The sequence below is a fragment of the Neoarius graeffei genome, chromosome 15 (assembly GCF_027579695.1).
Source record: "Neoarius graeffei isolate fNeoGra1 chromosome 15, fNeoGra1.pri, whole genome shotgun sequence".
Taxonomy (NCBI): Eukaryota; Metazoa; Chordata; class Actinopteri; order Siluriformes; family Ariidae; genus Neoarius; species Neoarius graeffei.
In genome coordinates, this window is record NC_083583.1 from 23,186,661 (window position 1) to 23,205,542 (window position 18,882).

An 18,882-nucleotide genomic window follows, 5' to 3' on the forward strand; every position below is an offset into this window, starting at 1 on the left:
AGTCAATGCGGTTCAAATATAGCGGATGGAAATGAGTAAATATAAATTCATGAGATAAGCGTACCTTCAGCAACACAATCTTTCCCATTGCCATAAAATCCAGGTCTACAATGGCAGCAGTAACCTGTAGCATAATCTCGGCAATCTGCAAAACTAGAGCACTTGTGCCCGTTGTTGGCACACGTCTCACGATACGAAAACACTGCAAAAGAAGAAAGACCAACAAGTTTTTAATATTTCAAACAGAAAATGCGAAAGACTTGTGCAATTAGAATTGTGCAATTTAAAGGGGCTGGATCACCCTTCCCAGAATTCTCTGCGCCAAGTAGCGAGTTGACATTTTTGATGCTAGCAATATTCCAAAAACAATCCGCAACAATTCAGTGATATGCTAGGCCATAGATGTTAAACTGCAATGTGAAATTGAAGAGATTTTGTCAAAGTATCTGCAGGGTTCTCCAGAAAATCTGAAGTAGCTGGCTGAAAAAAAAAAGTACTAGGCAGCTCTGGAATTTGCCACGGCGCACCAAAGGCACGCTAATGCTAGGGGGGTCTGGGGGCATTCCCCCAGAGAAAATGCTTAAATTTACATGCCTTCTGGTGGCGTCTGGTGCACTCTCAACTAATAGATTACTCTCCATTTCCCTGTAAAATGCTTGCAAAATATGTCTGAAATTTCCCTCCAGATGTGTGTGTGTGTGTGTGTGTGTGCTTGGCTTTCTCGGTTACGCTCTGCAGTACGCTGCCTGGCTCTGTAACATAACTACAGTGGTGCTTGAAAGTTTGTGAACCCTTTAGAATTTTCTATATTTCTGCATAAATATGACCTAAAACATCAACAGGTTTTCACACAAGTCCTAAAAGTAGACAAAGAGAACCCAGTTAAACAAATGAGACAAAAATATTATACTTGGTCATTTATTTATTGAGGAAAATGATCCAATATTACATATCTGTGAGTGGCAGAAGTATGCGAACCTTTGCTTTCAGTATCTGGTGTGACCCCCTTGTGCAGCAATAACTGCAGCTAAACGTTTGCGGTAACTGTTGATCAGTGCTGCACACCGGCTTGGAGGAATTTTAGCCCATTCCTCCATACAGAACAGCTTCAACTCTGGGATGTTGGTGGGTTTCCTCACATGAACTGCTCGCTTCAGGTCCTTCCACAACATTTCGATTGGATTAAGGTCAGGACTTTGACTTGGCCATTCCAAAACATTAACTTTATTCTTCTTTAACCATTCTTTGGTAGAACGACTTGTGTGCTTAGGGTCGTTATCTTGCTGCATGACCCACCTTCTCTTGAGATTCAGTTCATGGACAGAACTTAGAAATTACCCTGGGGTCCTTTGTGACCTTGCCGACTATTACACGCCTTGCTCTTGGAGTGATCTTTGTTGGTCGACCACTCCTGGGGAGGGTAACAATGGTCTTGAATTTCCTCCATTTGTACACAATCTGTCTGACTGTGGATTGGTGAAGTCCAAACTCTTTAGAGATGGTTTTGTAACCTTTTCCAGCCTGATGAGCATCAGCAACGCTTTTTCTGAGGTCCTCAGAAATCTCCTTTGTTCGTGCCATGATACACTTCCATAAACATGTGTTGTGAAGATCAGACTTTGATAGATCCCTGTTCTTTAAATAAAACAGGGTGCCCACTCACACCTGATTGTCATCCCATTGATTGAAAATACCTGACTCTAATTTCACCTTCAAATTAACTGATCATCCTAGAGGTTCACATACTTTTGCCACTCACAGATATGTAATATTGGATCATTTTCCTCAATAAATAAATGACCAAGTATAATGTTTTTGTCTCATTTGTTTAACTGGGTTCTCTTTATCTACTTTTAGGACTTGTGTGAAAATCCGATGATGTTTTAGGTCATATTTATGCAGAAATATAGAAAATTCTAAAGGGTTCATAAACTTTTAAGTACCACTTAAACGCTACAGTGTTGTCACGTGGTCCAGCTCAGCCAATCAGAGCGTGAAAATTGCTCAACAAATATGGCGTCGCTTTCGGTCATGTTAGACCTGAATCGAAGACAATTTTGTGGTGGAATAATTGGATTTGCAGCAAATGATGGGCAGTGGAGACGATATCAATCACTTGAACATTGAAAGGCAAGGGGGTTTTTTTTCCTGGGATTGAGTAGCCGGCGCAGACCGTCTGTGTAGGCGGAGAAACCCGCCGGTCGCCGTCGCTTGTAGACATCTCTGATCTATATGTGAAATTCTTTCCACAGATCCATTCCGTGTCCATGTAGTTGTAATGGACCCAAATCGGCCTCGGCAGTCTCACGAGTAGCCACGAATGAAAAAAAAAGTAAGGTATATTTTATTCAAAGCTTCCACGTATGACAAATAAATGAAGAAAAAGTTCAAAATGTGTTCCGAAGCTAATAGACAGCAGTCATGTACTTTCAAAACAAAAACAATGAACTGGATTCTGGGAAGGGTGAGCCACCCCTTTAAGTAAGTTAATGTATTCATTACATACAGTTAATATCTTACCGTTAACATTTATGTCTTCATCCTGTTCATCCACAACCACTATCTCAGGGTTGACTGGCCTGGGCCCTCGAGGTAACGGGTAGACTTTGTGAGGGTTGTTAGCCTGGGGTGGTTGGTACTTATATTCTGGTTGAGACTGATCATGGATCACAGGCTTGACTTCCAACTGTGGAAAGGTTGTTTCTGATACCGTTGGCTCTGGTGGGATGGTTTCTGGTATGCTTATTTCTGGTGTGGTGGTTTCATCTTCTATGAACTCACCCCTTCCAGAGTACCTTGGCTCTGGGTATTCAGTGACTTCCTGAGGAAACGCATTCTCCTCTACAGTGGTGACACGGCCAGGTATGATATTAGTGAAAAAGGAGGAGGAACCAATCTTGTAAACCCACACACCACGTGTGCCAGAATTGGTTAGTCTGAGGAGCAGAAGAATAAGAGTAAGCAGATATATTTCACATATCTCATGTCCAGTCTTGTTTTACCTCAGAATCACCAAAAAAAAATATATATATATATCAGCCTCAGGATTAACACTTACTCTGTGAGTTTTTTGACATCAGGGTTCTCGACATTAGTGGGGATGCGATAATAAAGGCCTTGTGTAGTCCACAGCCAGCTTTTAATCTGACCCTGGCTGAAGCCAGCCTCAATGGCCCGACTCTCACCCCCTACAGGAGTGGAGAAGTAATGCATGTCGTCTTTTGGGTAGGCCAGGATGGCATAAGTGTTCAATTCTGTTGATGCTAAGACAAGCTGGAAAGTGTTTCTCTGCAAAAATACAAATAAATAGGATTATTGCTGTTTTTCGAATACGGAAACAATACATAAATATTTGAACGAAAATTAATTGCATAACATGAATAAAGGAAGCCAGATAACCTAATGGGTTCTTCTAGAGCTGATCAAAGAAACTGATAGGAACCTATATAGAAAGTGTTCAAGCATCCTTGATTCACTGTAAAGAGACTTGCTTTTTTAGAAGATCCGGATCCTCTTTCCGGTGTTCCCTGAGCTGCCACATTCTCCCAGGTCACAACAAAGGCACTAGTCGGCTCAATCTTGCTCTCATCCGGAAAAGCGTGGCTGATCTGCTCGCCAATCCTTTGCAACAATTCTGGGCTGGTGTCCTGCCTGAAGAAGACTTTTCCAACACTGTCGCTGGTGTCCAAGTCCCCAAGGAAAGCAGCAATCATGCCAAAGGTGGCGGGCATTTTACCCAAATACTCTGACTCAGGTGGAGGCTTTGCCACGGACACAAAGCCATTGGTGTTGACCTGCCAAAGAAAGGTAATACCCGAATTAGTCAAAGCCACAGCTTTAGAATAAGACAAAACTATTAAAGATATGACAGAGACGGAGGTCAAACACAACCATCTGTTTATATGCATACTTCATGCAGAGTAGGGACTGAGGGTGGGCTTTTTTATGCTCAAGTGTATCCGTCATTCTCTTCTTTATTCCACATGTAAGCATTGTCCAGATTTCTGTCCTCTGGGTCACTGATATGGTTCAAGCAGTTATTTCTCTCATATATTGTACCATAGCAATGATAAATTCTTGAATCTGATTGTTCAGCAGATCTGACAGGAGTTCTGGCTGTAATTCAAAACTCACTTCATGAATTAATGAAAAAAAAATTAAAATGTTGGCATCTTACTGTGATATAAGGAGAATTAACATATGCTCTTAATGGAAAATTATCAGCTTTGATTTGATAATGTGGCGGTACAGTGGTGTAGTGGTTAGCACTGTCACCTCACAGCAAGAAGGTCCTGGGTTTGAGCCCAGCGGCCGACAAGGGCCTTTCTGTGTGGAGTTTGCATGTTCTCCCCGTGTCTGCGTGGGTTTCCTCCGGCTGCTCTGGTTTCCCCCACAGTCCAAAGGCATGCAGGTTAGGTTAATTAGTGGCTCTAAATTGACCGTAGGTGTGAATGTGAGTGTGAATGGTTGTTTGTCTCTGTGTCAGCCCTGCGATGACCTGGCGACTTGTCCAGGGTGTACCCCGCCTCTCGCCCATAGTCAGCTGGAATAGGCTCCAGCTTGCCTGCGACCCTGTAGAACAGGATAAGCGGCTTCAGATAATGGATGGATGGATTTGATAATGTCCCTTCACTTCACATCAAACTGCATTACACCAGTGCATGAGTCACTATTTTCTTATACCAGTACACCCCATTGTGCTTTATTCCTTACTTAATACACAGTAGCTATTTTTTGCTTATAACCCTGAAAACTGGAAATTTCCATATCACTGAAACAAGGGGTTAAAAACCATAAATGGTAGGGAATACACTGTAGATTCTGGCACCACTGTATACTAGGCATGGAACGATATATCATGCGACAATAAATTGTGATGCAATTTGATGATGACTCGAACAGATGAAATAAAAAATGTATATGATTATTATCAGGCTGTGTAAACTTAGTTTTTCCTTGATGTAATTCCGTTGTTGAGACAGCAAAGGGTGCAAGAACATAAAATACACTTGACTTCACCCTAGGTGAAAGTAACACAGCTCTAATGGCATGAAAACTCACAAAAACATATCTAAAACTTGGAAAGAGCTGTTGTGCAACTGACTGTACAAATGGATTTAACAAGAAATCATCCATCCATTATCTGTAGCCACTTATCCTGTGCAGGGTCGCTGAAGCCTACCCCAGCTGACTATGGGTGAGAGGCAGGGTATAGCCTGGACAAGTTGTCAGGTCATCGCAGGGCTGACACACAGAGACAAACAACCATTCACACCTACGGTCAATTTAGAGCTACTAATTAACCTAACCTGCATGTCTTTGGATTGTGGGGGAAACCGGAGCACCCGGAGGAAACCCACGCAGACACGGGGAGAACATGCAAACTCCACACAGAAAGGTCCTTGCCGGCCCCTGTGCTCAAACCCCGGACCTTCTTGCTGTGAGGCGACAGTGCTAACGACTACACCACTGTGCTGCCAACGTTTTTCAGTTTTAATAAAAAGAATATTTTAATGAATAGGCTATTATATTTTACTACAACCTTTACAAATGTGGGTAAATAATTATTGTTGGTTATTAAGAAAATGAAACAAAAGGTTTTTTTAATTGAACAAAAGGAACACTTAAGTTGATAAAGAATAGGAAAATAAATGTTGCATTTTTTGTAATAAAAAAATTCTTAATTTAATATAAAAAATATTCTGGGTAAATTGAATCATGAACACAATATCGTTAATCGAATTGAATTGTTACATATCTACAGAAGAAAATGTCAAAATTTCACCATATGAACGGTTTTCACACACAAATAGCTATTATAAATAGTCAATAGTAACTACAGTGAAACTAATAGAAGAGATATTTTAGCTACCAGAGCGTCAGCGATGCAGTAGCTCACATGGCCGTACCATGAGAAACCAGACTCATTTATAATTAGTTAAGTTGCTCTTCAAGACAACAATTAGAACAATTTGATCTTCCAAACAAAACAATCAGAATCAAAATCCATTGAAAGCTCAGTGAGGAGCAGCGATTTTCCTGAAAGTTCATTAATCGGACTAATTAGCGACTTGTTAATAAGAAATCACAAAAGCAGGGAGTAAGTTTTGTGCAGACTGATTAGCTCTTCCAAATAAAATCAGAATCAAAATCCAGTGAAAACTCAGGGAGGAGGAGCGATTTTTGTGAATTGTGGACGAACGGACAGAGAGACGGACGGACGAATGACAGACGCCACGTGATGGCAACAGCTCACCGGCCTATGGCCATGTGAGCTAACAAGACAGAGGAATTCCAAAATTCCAAAAGATAAATATTAGTGCTGTCAAAAATGTCGCGTTATTAACGCGTTAACTTGACTCAATTTTAACGGCGATAATTTTTTTATCGCGAGATTAACGCTCTGTGACATGATGTAGGTTTTTCATAAGCTTTTGAAACTGCCAGGAACTTGGAACAGAGACTTTGCTTAGAAAATCGATAGCAGCTAGACTGTAATGCCACGCCCCGCACAGCCAGAGTCCTCTGCCCTCCCCCCCCAAAGAACCAGTAGAGATGGGATTTATGGCTCTTTGATGGGATCCGCATCTTTGTGATCCGTTCTTTGAAAAGAGCTGTTCAAAAGACTGGCTAATTTGGCTCTTTTTAAATATTTATTCAGTTTTAAGAAGACAGCGTCTAAAGAAGCCAGATCCCTCTGAACTGTAAACTCAATGCTATCCCAGAAATCCTTCCTGTAATATGCAAATTTGGCCGCCTCTGATTGGACAGCGCGACGCATCAACAGGCAGAAAGTGTAAAAGTACAAAATGTGTTAAGTGAGCTGAAACAGTAAAGATCAGATTCAATGCAATATTTATCAACGAACAACTTAAACTTAATATAATAGTGTACTTTATATTATAATCAAGCATGACAAGCCTCCCGTCACTGTGTAACCTATCTCTCTGATTAGAGTTGTAGACTAACTCAAACAGTAGATCATTTCACTCATGGTTCTCTTGCTAGCCCCGTGCCGGTGCTCGGCTTAGGTTTCACTTTGCAGTGGCTGTGTCAAGACGTGTTATGCTTTGCAATAAAAAAAAAACATTGGTACAAAGCAAGCCCATTCACTTTTTTATGCTGATAAGAGAATTACAATGTTTTTTTATGTGACAAAAATGTGCGATTAAATTGCGATTAATCGCGAGTTAACTATGACTGTCGCGACATTAATCGCGATTAAATATTTTAATCGCTTGACAGCACTAATAAATATATATTATTTACCAGCTTAAGGTCGGTCCGTATCGTGAAATACCGTGACTGAGGTCTTGAAAATATTTTCAAGACTTTGGTCACGGTATTTCATGATACGGACCGACCTTAAGCTGGTAAATAATATATTTATTTTTTTCTTTACCAACTTCTAACAGGAAATTGGAGCGCCCGAAAGGGAAACCACATTTAGAGCAAACCTGCTACAAGCTCATCAAAACCCTGTTTGACAAGCTACACAAAACCAGGTGGTTTCGCTGTGAACACTGTCGTTATCGCTATCCATGCTGTAAAATTAATGCTATTATACTGAGAAATGTGAAAATAAATGTTGACAAAAAATTGCTACTATGTTTGTTGTTGTTGTGAACAAGCGAGTTGCCAAAGGTCCGTAACCGGGGTCCGGATCGTAGGATTCCGGACCGCTCGCGAGCCATTCAGAGCGCACGATTTGATGGAAACTGGACCGCGAAAAAAAATAAATGCATGTATTTTTGTGATAAATCCATATTATACTGAGCGTATTTCCCACACTAATCAATACAAAGTACCTGCATCTTTCAGTTTTTTTTAAATCAAGGCTGAATATTTTCTTCTTTGCCACTGCCTTTTATTAAATCAAATTTGAGACTTTTAATTTGATTTGTTTCAGCGCGACTGCAATGCATGATGGGATATATTGCTTTGGTTGGTGACCATCATTGTAAACTACTTTTCGTGACGCATTGTGGGATACTTTGAGTGCACTATATACTGTAGGGTGTAAATAATCCTCACTAAGGTTTCGGACAGCACTACAAAATGGCGTCCTCACTATATAGTGAGTAGGGAGCGGTTTCGGACACAGGGTTTGTCTGGAACTTCCATATATCTGACTAACAGTAGTCTAATTTACCCACCTGTTCCCTGCACTATCTGCACGTTATATTTTACAGTATACTTATTGCATGGAATACCATTTATTTTAATATAAATTTATTTGATTTAAATGTATCCTTGTCTTTTACAGAACTCAAGCAGAAGCTGTGATCTTGAAGTCGAAGTCTAGATTATTTAAAACTGAAGTACAGCAATACAGAAATCCAAAAATCAGCCTTCCATCTTAAAGAGGCAACTTTATTGGGATGTATGGAACAAATGACAGTAAATTAAATTTTGTTGGATTTTTCTGGAAAGTAAAACACTGGCTCATTGTGTAATCGGGAATACTAATGACCCTGGACTTTAGGAATCATCAGCATGAACCTGTATTGAGATAAAACACTCATGATGAAGAGGGTTTCCAAAAAAAAAGTTGATCCGGATGCCATAAAAGTCACAGCTGCCTGTGATCTTGGTGTATACAGGTACAACCCCGATTCCAAAAAAGTTGGGACAAAGTACAAATTGTAAATAAAAACGGAATGCAATGATGTGGAAGATTCAAAATTCTATATTTTATTCAGAATAGAACATAGATGACATATCAAATGTTTAAACTGAGAAAATGTATCATTTAAAGAGAAAAATTAGGTGATTTTAAATTTCATGACAACAACACATCTCAAAAAAGTTGGGACAAGGCCATGTTTACCACTGTGAGACATTCCCTTTTCTCTTTACAACAGTCTGTAAACATCTGGAGACTGAGAAGACAAGTTGCTCAAGTTTAGGGATAGGAATGTTAACCCATTCTTGTCTAACGTAGGATTCTAGTTGCTCAACTGTCTTAGGTCTTTTTTGTCGTATCTTCCGTTTTATGATGCGCCAAATGTTTTCTATGGGTGAAAGATCTGGACTGCAGGCTGGCCAGTTCAGTACCCGGACCCTTCTTCTACGCAGCCATGATGTTGTAATTGATGCAGTATGTGGTTTGGCATGGTCATGTTGGAAAATGCAAGGTCTTCCCTGAAAGAGACGTCGTCTGGATGGGAGCATATGTTGCTCTAGAACCTGGATATACCTTTCAGCATTGATGGTGTCTTTCCAGATGTGTAAGCTACCCATGCCACACGCACTAATGCAACCCCATACCATCAGAGATGCAGGCTTCTGAACCGAGTGCTGATAACAACTTGGGTCGTCCTTCTCCTCTTTAGTCCGAATGACACGGCGTCCCTGATTTCCATAAAGAACTTCACATTTTGATTCGTCTGACCACAGAACAGTTTTCCACTTTGCCACAGTCCATTTTAAATGAGCCTTGGCCCAGAGAAGATGTCTGCGCTTCTGGATCATGTTCAGATACGGCTTCTTCTTTGAACTATAGAGTTTTAGCTGGCAACGGCGGATGGCACGGTGAATTGTGTTCACAGATAATGTTCTCTGGAAATATTCCTGAGCCCATTTTGTGATTTCCAATACAGAAGCATGCCTGTATGTGATGCAGTGCCGTCTAAGGGCCCGAAGATCACGGGCACCCAGTATGGTTTTCCGGCCTTGACCCTTACGCACAGAGATTCTTCCAGATTCTCTGAATCTTTTGATGATATTATGCACTGTAGATGATGATATGTATAAAACTCTTTGCAATTTTACGCTGTCGAACTCCTTTCTGATATTGCTCCACTATTTGTCGGCGCAGAATTAGGGGGATTGGTGATCCTCTTCCCATCTTTACTTCTGAGAGCCGCTGCCACTCCAAGATGCTCTTTTTATACCCAGTCATGTTAATGCCCTATTGCCAATTGACCTAATGAGTTGCAATTTGGTCCTCCAGCTGTTCCTTTTTTGTACCTTTAACTTTTCCAGCCTCTTATTGCCCCTGTCCCAACTTTTTTGAGATGTGTTGCTGTCATGAAATTTCAAATGAGCCAATATTTGGCATGAAATTTCAAAATGTCTCACTTTCGACATTTGATATGTTGTCTATGTTCAATTGTGAATACAATATCAGTTTTTGAGATTTGTAAATTATTGCATTCCATTTTTATTTACAATTTGTACTTTGTCCCAACTTTTTTGGAATCGGGGTTGTACTACGGCCTTACAGGGCGTTTTACAATTTTCTTATTTACCTTACAGCTTGTGTGAAATACGTACACTGTGCACATACACTATATTGCCAAAAGTATTTGCTCACCTGCCTTGACTCACATATGAGCTTAAGTGACATCCCATTCCTAATCCATGGGGTTCAATATGATGTCGGTCCACCCTTTTCAGCTAGAACAGCTTCAACTCTTCTGGGAAGGCTGTCCACAAGGTTTAGGAGTGTGTTTATGGGAATTTTTGACCATTCTTCCAGAAGTGCATTTGTGAGGTCACACACTGATGTTGGACGAGAAGGCCTGGCTCTCAGTCTCCGCTCTAATTCATCCCAAAGGGGTTCTATCGGGTTGAGGTCAGGACTCTGTGCAGGCCAGTCAAGTTCATCCACACCAGACTCTGTCACCCATGTCTTTATAGACCTTGCTTTGTGCACTGGTGCACAGTCATGTTGGAAGAGGAAGGGGCCGGCTCCAAACTGTAAAAACAGTCTGCATGCCTAGGTGCTTGATTTTATACACCTGTGGCCATGGAAGTGATTGGAACACCTGATTCCGATAATTTGGATGGGTAAGCAAATACTTTTGGCAATATAGTGCATGTTGAGGAACACCACAGGGAACTCTGTTAAACTCTGGCATTTCGGTTTATTATTGCAGATCATAGGACAAACATTATAAAAGGGATGAGATGTTTGTTCCTTTAATACACATCCTCAGGGATAAAATGACTGTAATGGTTATTTATAAGTGCATGAACGGAATGATGAAGGAAAAAAATACACTCAAGCTTTGTAAACACAGCACTTTTGAATCCACAAATCTGTGCTGAGTTTCCCAAAAGCATCGTAGCACAAAGATCACCATTAAATGGTAGAGCAAGCAGCACAATGAACACTCTCTCTCCTAGTTAAGATGCTCTTAGTGTTAAGAGGCTTTTGGGAAATCTACCACTGATTGGTCTCTAGGAGTTTTTTTTTTTATAACAGCATATTTCTAGCACAGGCACTCTAGCTAATATAAATGGATTAAAATATGCTGCTATTTAACAAAGAAAATACATATATCCATATATCCTTTGATATGCTGACATTTTTTTAAATAAGTAGTTTATTTAACACTTCTGGAAGGAATCGCCAGTGTCAGAGTTTTGGAACAGTCTGTTCCTCGAAAGCTTTTCACCATAAGGGAGTCTTTATTTTCTTTAGATGGAGTACAGGGCGTTTTATCATTACTTGGTAACATGCTGTGTGTCTTACTTCAAGAGTGAACGTTTATATTTGCTATAACACAAATGATTACCAGAACCAAGTTCTTTCCTTTTAAGGAGAAGAACAACAACTTTATTCACCACACATACACTTGTGAAATTCCTCTCTGCATTTAACCCATCTGAAGCAGTGAACACACACATGTGAGCAATGAGCACACACATATGCATACATACCCAGAGCAGCGGGAAGCCATGCGACAGCACCCGGGGAGCAGTTGGGGGTTAGGTGCCTCGCTCAAGGGCACTTCAGCCCAACGCCACTCCATGTTAACCTAACTGCATGTCTTTGGACTGTGGGGGAAACCCACAAAGACACAGGGAGAACATGCAAACTCCATACAGAAAACCCCCCCATCGGCCACTGGGCTCGAACCCAGAACCTTTTCACTGTGAGGCGACAGCGCTAACCACAACACCACCGTGCTGCCCTTTTGCAACATTAAATGTAACTATAAATTGATAATGTGTCGTTCTTTAATGAATAAAAATGAACTGGCAAATTGCTTAGAAGAAACAGAAGAGGAATAAAACAGAAAAGGAATATAGAAGAGGAATAGAACGGTTCACAAAAACAATAGGGAGGGAAAGTGAAACACAGCGATCCTAGTGGTAGAGTTCCTAAGCCGAGAGCCATACTATTGAAAATCCCATAAATATGTTGTATATGTTGGGATTATCTACTAACTGTGAAAGTATCAGGTGAAATTTTGCTGTCTTTTAAAAGATCGAAATTGCGCCTAACCTGTCAGAAACGGACTACAACCAAACTGTCTAGTCAGAGTCGCTCATATTACGTCAGCAGTAGGCTTAGCGATCCCACGACCGGGAAGATCTGTGTATTTTGATCATGCTATGTTTTGCGCCAGACTGCAACCACCGGTCAGAGACAAATGGTTGCAAATTTTTTACTTTCCCAAAGGATCCCAAACAATGTCGGATTTGGATTGAAATAATCAGGTGAGTTGCATGTACACAGATTTGGAAAGGCGCTAGACTTGCGGTGACGTCACATACACGACGTCGGGTCCGTGTAGTCTTTGATCAGCTTATTAAAAAACATTCAAAACAATTCAAATCGGTGGAAAAAATAAAGTATGATCACCAGGATCGATAGAGCTGCTCGACATGCACAACACATGGAAGCCATTGTCTTAACTTTGAAGTGTAACCCGAAATGTCTCATCTCATCTCATTATCTCTAGCCGCTTTATCCTGTTCTACAGGGTCGCAGGCGAGCTGGAGCCTATCCCAGCTGACTACGGGTGAAAGGCGGGGTACACCCTGGACAAGTCGCCAGGTCATCACAGGGCTGACACATAGACACAGACAACCATTCACACTCACATTCACACCTACGCTCAATTTAGAGTCACCAGTTAACCTAACCTGCATGTCTTTGGACTGTGGGGGAAACCGGAGCACCCGGAGGAAACCCACGCGGACACGGGGAGAACATGCAAACTCCGCACAGAAAGGCCCTCGCCGGCCACGGGGCTCGAACCCGGACCTTCTTGCTGTGAGGCGACAGCGCTAACCACTACACCACCGTGCCACCCACTAACCCAAAATGTAATTTTTTGAAAAGATATTCCCATTCATTTTGCCATAGAGGTTGGAACACATCCAGTAGGGGGCGATGAGATTACTTTCCCTCCCTGTGACAAGACTTTCACAACACAGTGTCCATAAAAACACACCCAGTCTTTGGACTACTGACTGATAACCACAATTATTCTATCCACATTCACTGGATATGAACAATCGCGCGCTCTGATTGGCTACTCTACTACTAGGCTATCAGCTCATATACCGTGAGTAGAGAAAAACAAAATGGCGGAAGGTGTTGCTGAACTAACCGAGGATAAAATACAAACTGTACTCAAAAACAAAACCCCAAAAATTGTTATCAAGTATTTAACAGAAATAGCTAAAAGAATATAGTTCCCCCCCTCCCCTAATATCTCCTGCTCCACACTCCAGCCCAGTCAGTGGCAGTAATGCACTTTTAAGTTGGTTTGCCAACTGCCAAAAAAACCCTAAAACAAAGAAAACACCAAAAAAAATGAAAACAACAACAACAACAAAATATGGAATAAAAGTATTTGATGGTAAGAACGTATCTTTTTTTCAAGAATTATTATTATAGCATTTTTCACAAATTGCTACTGTCATTTCACTGGTTTGTTTACATTTGAAGCAGAAATGATTTTGCCGAACATTTTGTATAAAGTTTTTATTTATTGAATTTGCAAAAAATAAAAATCCAAATGCTCTGTTTCTCAAAATCCAGTGACCGTGTATAGAATAAAACAGTTATTCCACTCAATCTTGTCGTACATGGCTTATAGCCAACTCAGCACTACGCACTTTGTCGACTATCAGCTCATGTACGACTCGATTTCGTGGAATAACTTAAATATAATGTGCAAAAATCTCAAATTCAGCACAGTCTTGGTTCCTGCTGCTCTAATAACCTGAAGGCTCTGAAGTGATTGTGATTATAGACTGAAGGACTAAAAACCTTGGCATGACAGAGGTCTTCTGTCTTCAGGAGGTCTTTCATGTCTATGACATGCCTGAACGACAATAACAACTAATGAAAGACAAGCGCATCTGACTTAAGAGCCACCTCCAGAGTGGATCTGGGTCACTTGGACAATGAAGCATGTTGAGGAAACCATGTTTTGTGCAATCTTAGGAAAGCAAATGATGAAACCGACTCTTATTAAAGGCTTAACACACTTTTAAACGGAAAGAAGGGGGAGATATTCTGCTCAGATCAGTCTTGTGAAGTGGAACTGATCTGAGGCATGTTGGTCCTTGCTGAGCTCTAAACATGAAAGGGAAAAATATGTAAGAATTCGAAAAATCTTTATATATTATGGAGTAGAAAAGATTAGTGTCAGCTAGTGTCAGTTCTTCAGGGTTCCTCTGACATTCCAACAACTCACCTGCATGCAAGTAATATATAATGGTCACACACTGCACAAGGCATTATCCATGTGGCGTTGACTATAAAGCAAATCTCAGTTTTATCTTTAATGTACTCACCATAATGTGCTATTGTTTCTGTAGTAACAGTGCATTCAGGGACTTGTATAGGAGATACTCAACATAATGTTAACCTAATAATCCATCCATTATCCAGAACCGCTTATCCTGTGCAGGGTCGCGGGCAAGTTGGAGCCTATCCCAGCTGACTATGGGCGAGAGGCGGGGTACACCCTGGACAAGTCACCAAATCATCACAGGGCTGATACACAGACACAAACAACCATTCACATTCAGGCCAAGTTTACATTAGACCGTATCTGTCTCGTTTTCTTCGCGGATGCACTGTCCGTTTACATTAAAACGCCGGGAAACGGGAATCCGCCAGGGTCCACATATTCAATCCAGATCGTGTCTGGTCCGGTGCTGTGTAAACATTGAGAATACGCGGATACGCTGTGCTGAGCTCTAGCTGGCGTCATCATTGGACAACGTCACTGTGACATCCACCTTCCTGATTCGCTGGCGTTGGTCATGTGACGCGACTGCTGAAAAACGTCGCGGACTTCCGCCTTGTATCACCTTTCATTAAAGAGTATAAAAGTATGAAAATACTGCAAATACTGATGCAAATACTGCCCATTGTGTAGTTATGATTGTCTTTAGGCTTGCCATCCTTCCACTTGCAAGTGGTAAGTGATATGCGCTGGGATCACACACACAGCGGCTCAGTCCCGAATCACTGCTCGTGCGCTCTGTGAGCTGCGCAGGGCCGGAGTGCGCACCCTCCAGAGGGCACTCGCTGTTCAGGGCGGAGTGATTTGGAGCGCAGGATGCCTGCGGAGCTGAGCGTATCCGCGTATTGGTGTTGCTGTGTGCACGCGAATCGTGTATTGGTGTTGCTGTGTGCACACTAATCGTTTTAAAAACGTTAATCTGATGATCCGCTGATACGGTCTAATGTAAACCCCACCTCACACATTCACACTCACGGTCAATTTAGAGTCACCAGTTAACCTAACCTGCATGTCTTTGGACTGTGGGGGAAACCGGAGCACCCGGAGGAAACCCACGCAGACATGGGGAGAACATGCAAACTCCACACAGAAAGGCCCTCGTCAGCCACTGGGCTCGAACCCAGAACCTTCTTGCTGTGAGGCGACAGTGCTAACCACTACACCATTGTGCCGCCCCTCACCTAATAATAAACTTTAATAAAAAAGAAATATGTATTGAGACCTTCATTCAACATTGATGGAAGGAGTCTCCAGTGTGAGTGCATTAGTGTACGTCTTCTATAATGAGAATGTTTTCAGGACAGAGGGCTTTTGGTGTCTCAGTAATATGACAAGCTGGATTGGTTTGTCTTATAAACGTCAAAACATGACTGTTTGTAGCTGATAATAACATTACCAGTCAAAAGTATGGACATATCTTCTAATTCAATGTTTTTTCTTTTTATTATTATTATTATTATGAATTAAAAGATACTTCATGTCTTTTACGTTACATTAATTACATTTAGCAGACGCTCTTATCCATAGCGACGTCCAACATACGCAGAGTAGTCTGGGGAGCAGTTGGGGGTGAGGTGCCTTGCTCAAGGGCACTTCAACCATTCCTGCTGGTCGAGGGAACTGAACCAGTGACCTTTTGGTCCTAAAGCTGCTTTTCCAACCATTAGGCCATGGCGTCTTAAAGTAATGATGGAAGTCGTTTCTCTTTACTTAGGCTACATCCACACGACAACGGCAACGAGATGTTATTTAAAAATATATCGCGTCCAAATGGGCAACAATCAGTAAAATATCAGGTCCATATGGCAACGCAACGCTTGCTGAAAACGATGCAATACACATGCCACACCTCTAGGGGCGCTGTAAGACGGTCCCTTCAGAGACACCAGAACAATAGAAGAAGTAAGGACGGATGCGCATAAACTATTATGCGTGAGACTTCATATTAGCCACAAAGTCAGGAAAATCTGTTTGTAAAATTACATTATAATGACCAAATACAATGAAAAGTATTTTTCCAGTCTCACCTGTGAAAGGTAATCCCATGTGATCTCGTTTGGACGGCAAACCTGTTGGTACAGTTAAACGCAGCTAATCTTTATTCTCCGCTTTGACCTCTCCAAAATGGCGGCGAGGATGACGTATGATTCTACGCGGAAGGCGGCATCTTTAATGGTGCGGAATAAATTGAATGATACACGTTGATGGATTAATTTGTTGTTTCTCACCTGTGAAAGGTAATCCCATATGATCTCGTTTGGACGGTAAACCTGTTGGTACAGTTAAACGCAGCACATGAATCTTTATTCTCCGCTTTGACCTATCCAATATGGCGACGAGGATGATGTATGATTCTACGCGGAAGGCAGCGTCTTTAATGGTCCGGAATAAATTGAATGATACACGTTGATGGATTAATTTCTTCTATGCCCTTTTTGAGGAATGTATTGTAGGACTTAAACCAACATCTGAAGAGGTGAGATCGCTCCTTTTTTTTCCCCTATTTTTGCTGGCGGGATTGACTCTGCCCTAAAGGCAGAGTCTCTCTCTCTCTCTCTCTCTCTCTCTCTCTCTCACTTTGCACCATTACACAATAAATATTCACAGTGAAAATATTTTGTAAGGGCAAAACCAAGTTATAGGATTTGTTGACAACTCGCATCGAGTTTGTTACACTTCTACCCGGCGTGAAGCACTCACAGTCATGTGGTTGTGACGTCATCGTAAACAAATCCGTTCTACTCATCCAGACGACTTCACAACGGCAACGTTGCCAGATCTTTCCACTCTGGAACCCGTTCTCAAAAAGATTGCGTTTTGGGCACCCAAAACGCCGGTGCCGCGTGGACGCCAGGCCTAAACGATAAGCAATTGTATCGGAGTCACCTGAATCCGTTGCCGTGTGGACAGGGCCTTAGTTGACCGGTTCATGACATAATATGGATTACTACAGTGGTTGAATAGGGCTATTTACTGTGTTTCTATTATTTACCATTTACTGATATTCAAAATAAATCAATAGATGCTGTGGTATAAGAAGAACAAAACACTTCAGGACATGCTCTTATTGGAAAATAACCAACTTCAGGGTGATACGTTAACCCTGTTGTTGATAAGCTCGTCCCATCATGTTTTACCTCCATAACCACTCTGAATGCTTAGCTCTGTTGTTCCTCTCCCAATAAGAGGAATTCAACCCTGAGCTGCTTCATCGAACCCCCACCCCTCTCTGCCCTGTGGGGGAGGTGGACCCGTGAACCTGCAGGCCGATATCAAAAGCCAGCTGAAGAGGTCGAGTGCACAGGAACTCGCTAAAGCAACATGACCTCGACCTGAGCAAGCAGAGAACAGCATTGAGAAAAGAGTGGAGAGGATTTGGGCTGAGGGAGCACGGCTGCGTGAACTATGGGGGGAAATGAAGCCGAGTCAACAAACCACTAACACAGAGCTAACTCAAACCCTCCTGCTTAATCCGCAATAAACACTTCCCACTGACAATCACGCTGCCCAGTGCTTTGTGTAATCACTCTGAGTTCCAAACTCACGCAGGTATCATGGACGTAATCCTCTTATAGAAGGGATTTTAACATGGATTTTTCATTCTGATTGGACACCTCAACATGGCCTCAACAATGCAAACACTCTTTGAAGAAAGTAAGTACTCCTCAACTGAACAGGAAGAAGTACTCATAGCAAACTAAACACTGCCTTAAAGAGGCTGCAAGAGCATCGTGTCACCTTCCTGCCAACAATGAAAGCACTTGAGGCTTCAAGACAGAGCAACAATCTAAACTCTTCATTCCATTTACTCAGAAGGTCACGGCGAGAGTCTCTCAGCTCAACTCCTCCATCTTCAACTTAATTCATATAGCACATTTTGTAAAATGTCACAAGGTAACTTTACATAAGATAAAAAGTAAACGAAACATAGTGGTGTAGTGGTTAGCACTATCGCCTCACAGCAAGAAGGTTCTGGGTTCAAGCCCAGCAGCCGGTGAGGGCCTTTCTGTGCGGAGTTTGCATGTTCTCTCCGTGTCCGCGTGGGTTTCCCCCACAGTCCAAAGGCATGCAGGTTAGGTTAATTTGTGGTTCTAAATTGACCGTGAGTGTGAATGGTTGTCTGTGTCTGTGTGTCAGCCCTGTGATGACCTGGCGACTTGTCCAGGGTGTACCCCACCTTTCGCCCATAGTCAGCTGGGATAGGCTCCAGCTTGTGTGCGACCCTGTAGAACACGATAAGCGACTACAGATAATGGATGGATGAATAAACGAAACATATACAGGGAGAATATACATACCCATTGGAGAATGAGTGTTGAATATGGTTTATGATATTGCATGGTTGTCAAATGCCAAATTCCCTGAAAAACATGGCTGC

At 41.8% G+C, this 18,882-nt stretch overlaps 1 protein-coding gene across 1 annotated transcript in view; it reads right to left on the reverse strand.

Annotated features, from left to right (window-relative positions):
• Window positions 1-18,882, reverse strand: part of nid1a (nidogen 1a) — a 99,098-nt gene that overhangs the window by 68,318 nt on the left and 11,898 nt on the right. Inside the window, exons 2-5 of the mRNA XM_060941042.1 lie at window positions 3,492-3,794; window positions 3,059-3,288; window positions 2,521-2,936; window positions 65-202 (exon numbers count right to left, since the gene is read on the reverse strand). Coding sequence (XP_060797025.1) covers window positions 65-202; window positions 2,521-2,936; window positions 3,059-3,288; window positions 3,492-3,794 — 1,087 coding nt within the window. The remainder of the gene's footprint in view (window positions 1-64; window positions 203-2,520; window positions 2,937-3,058; window positions 3,289-3,491; window positions 3,795-18,882) is intronic.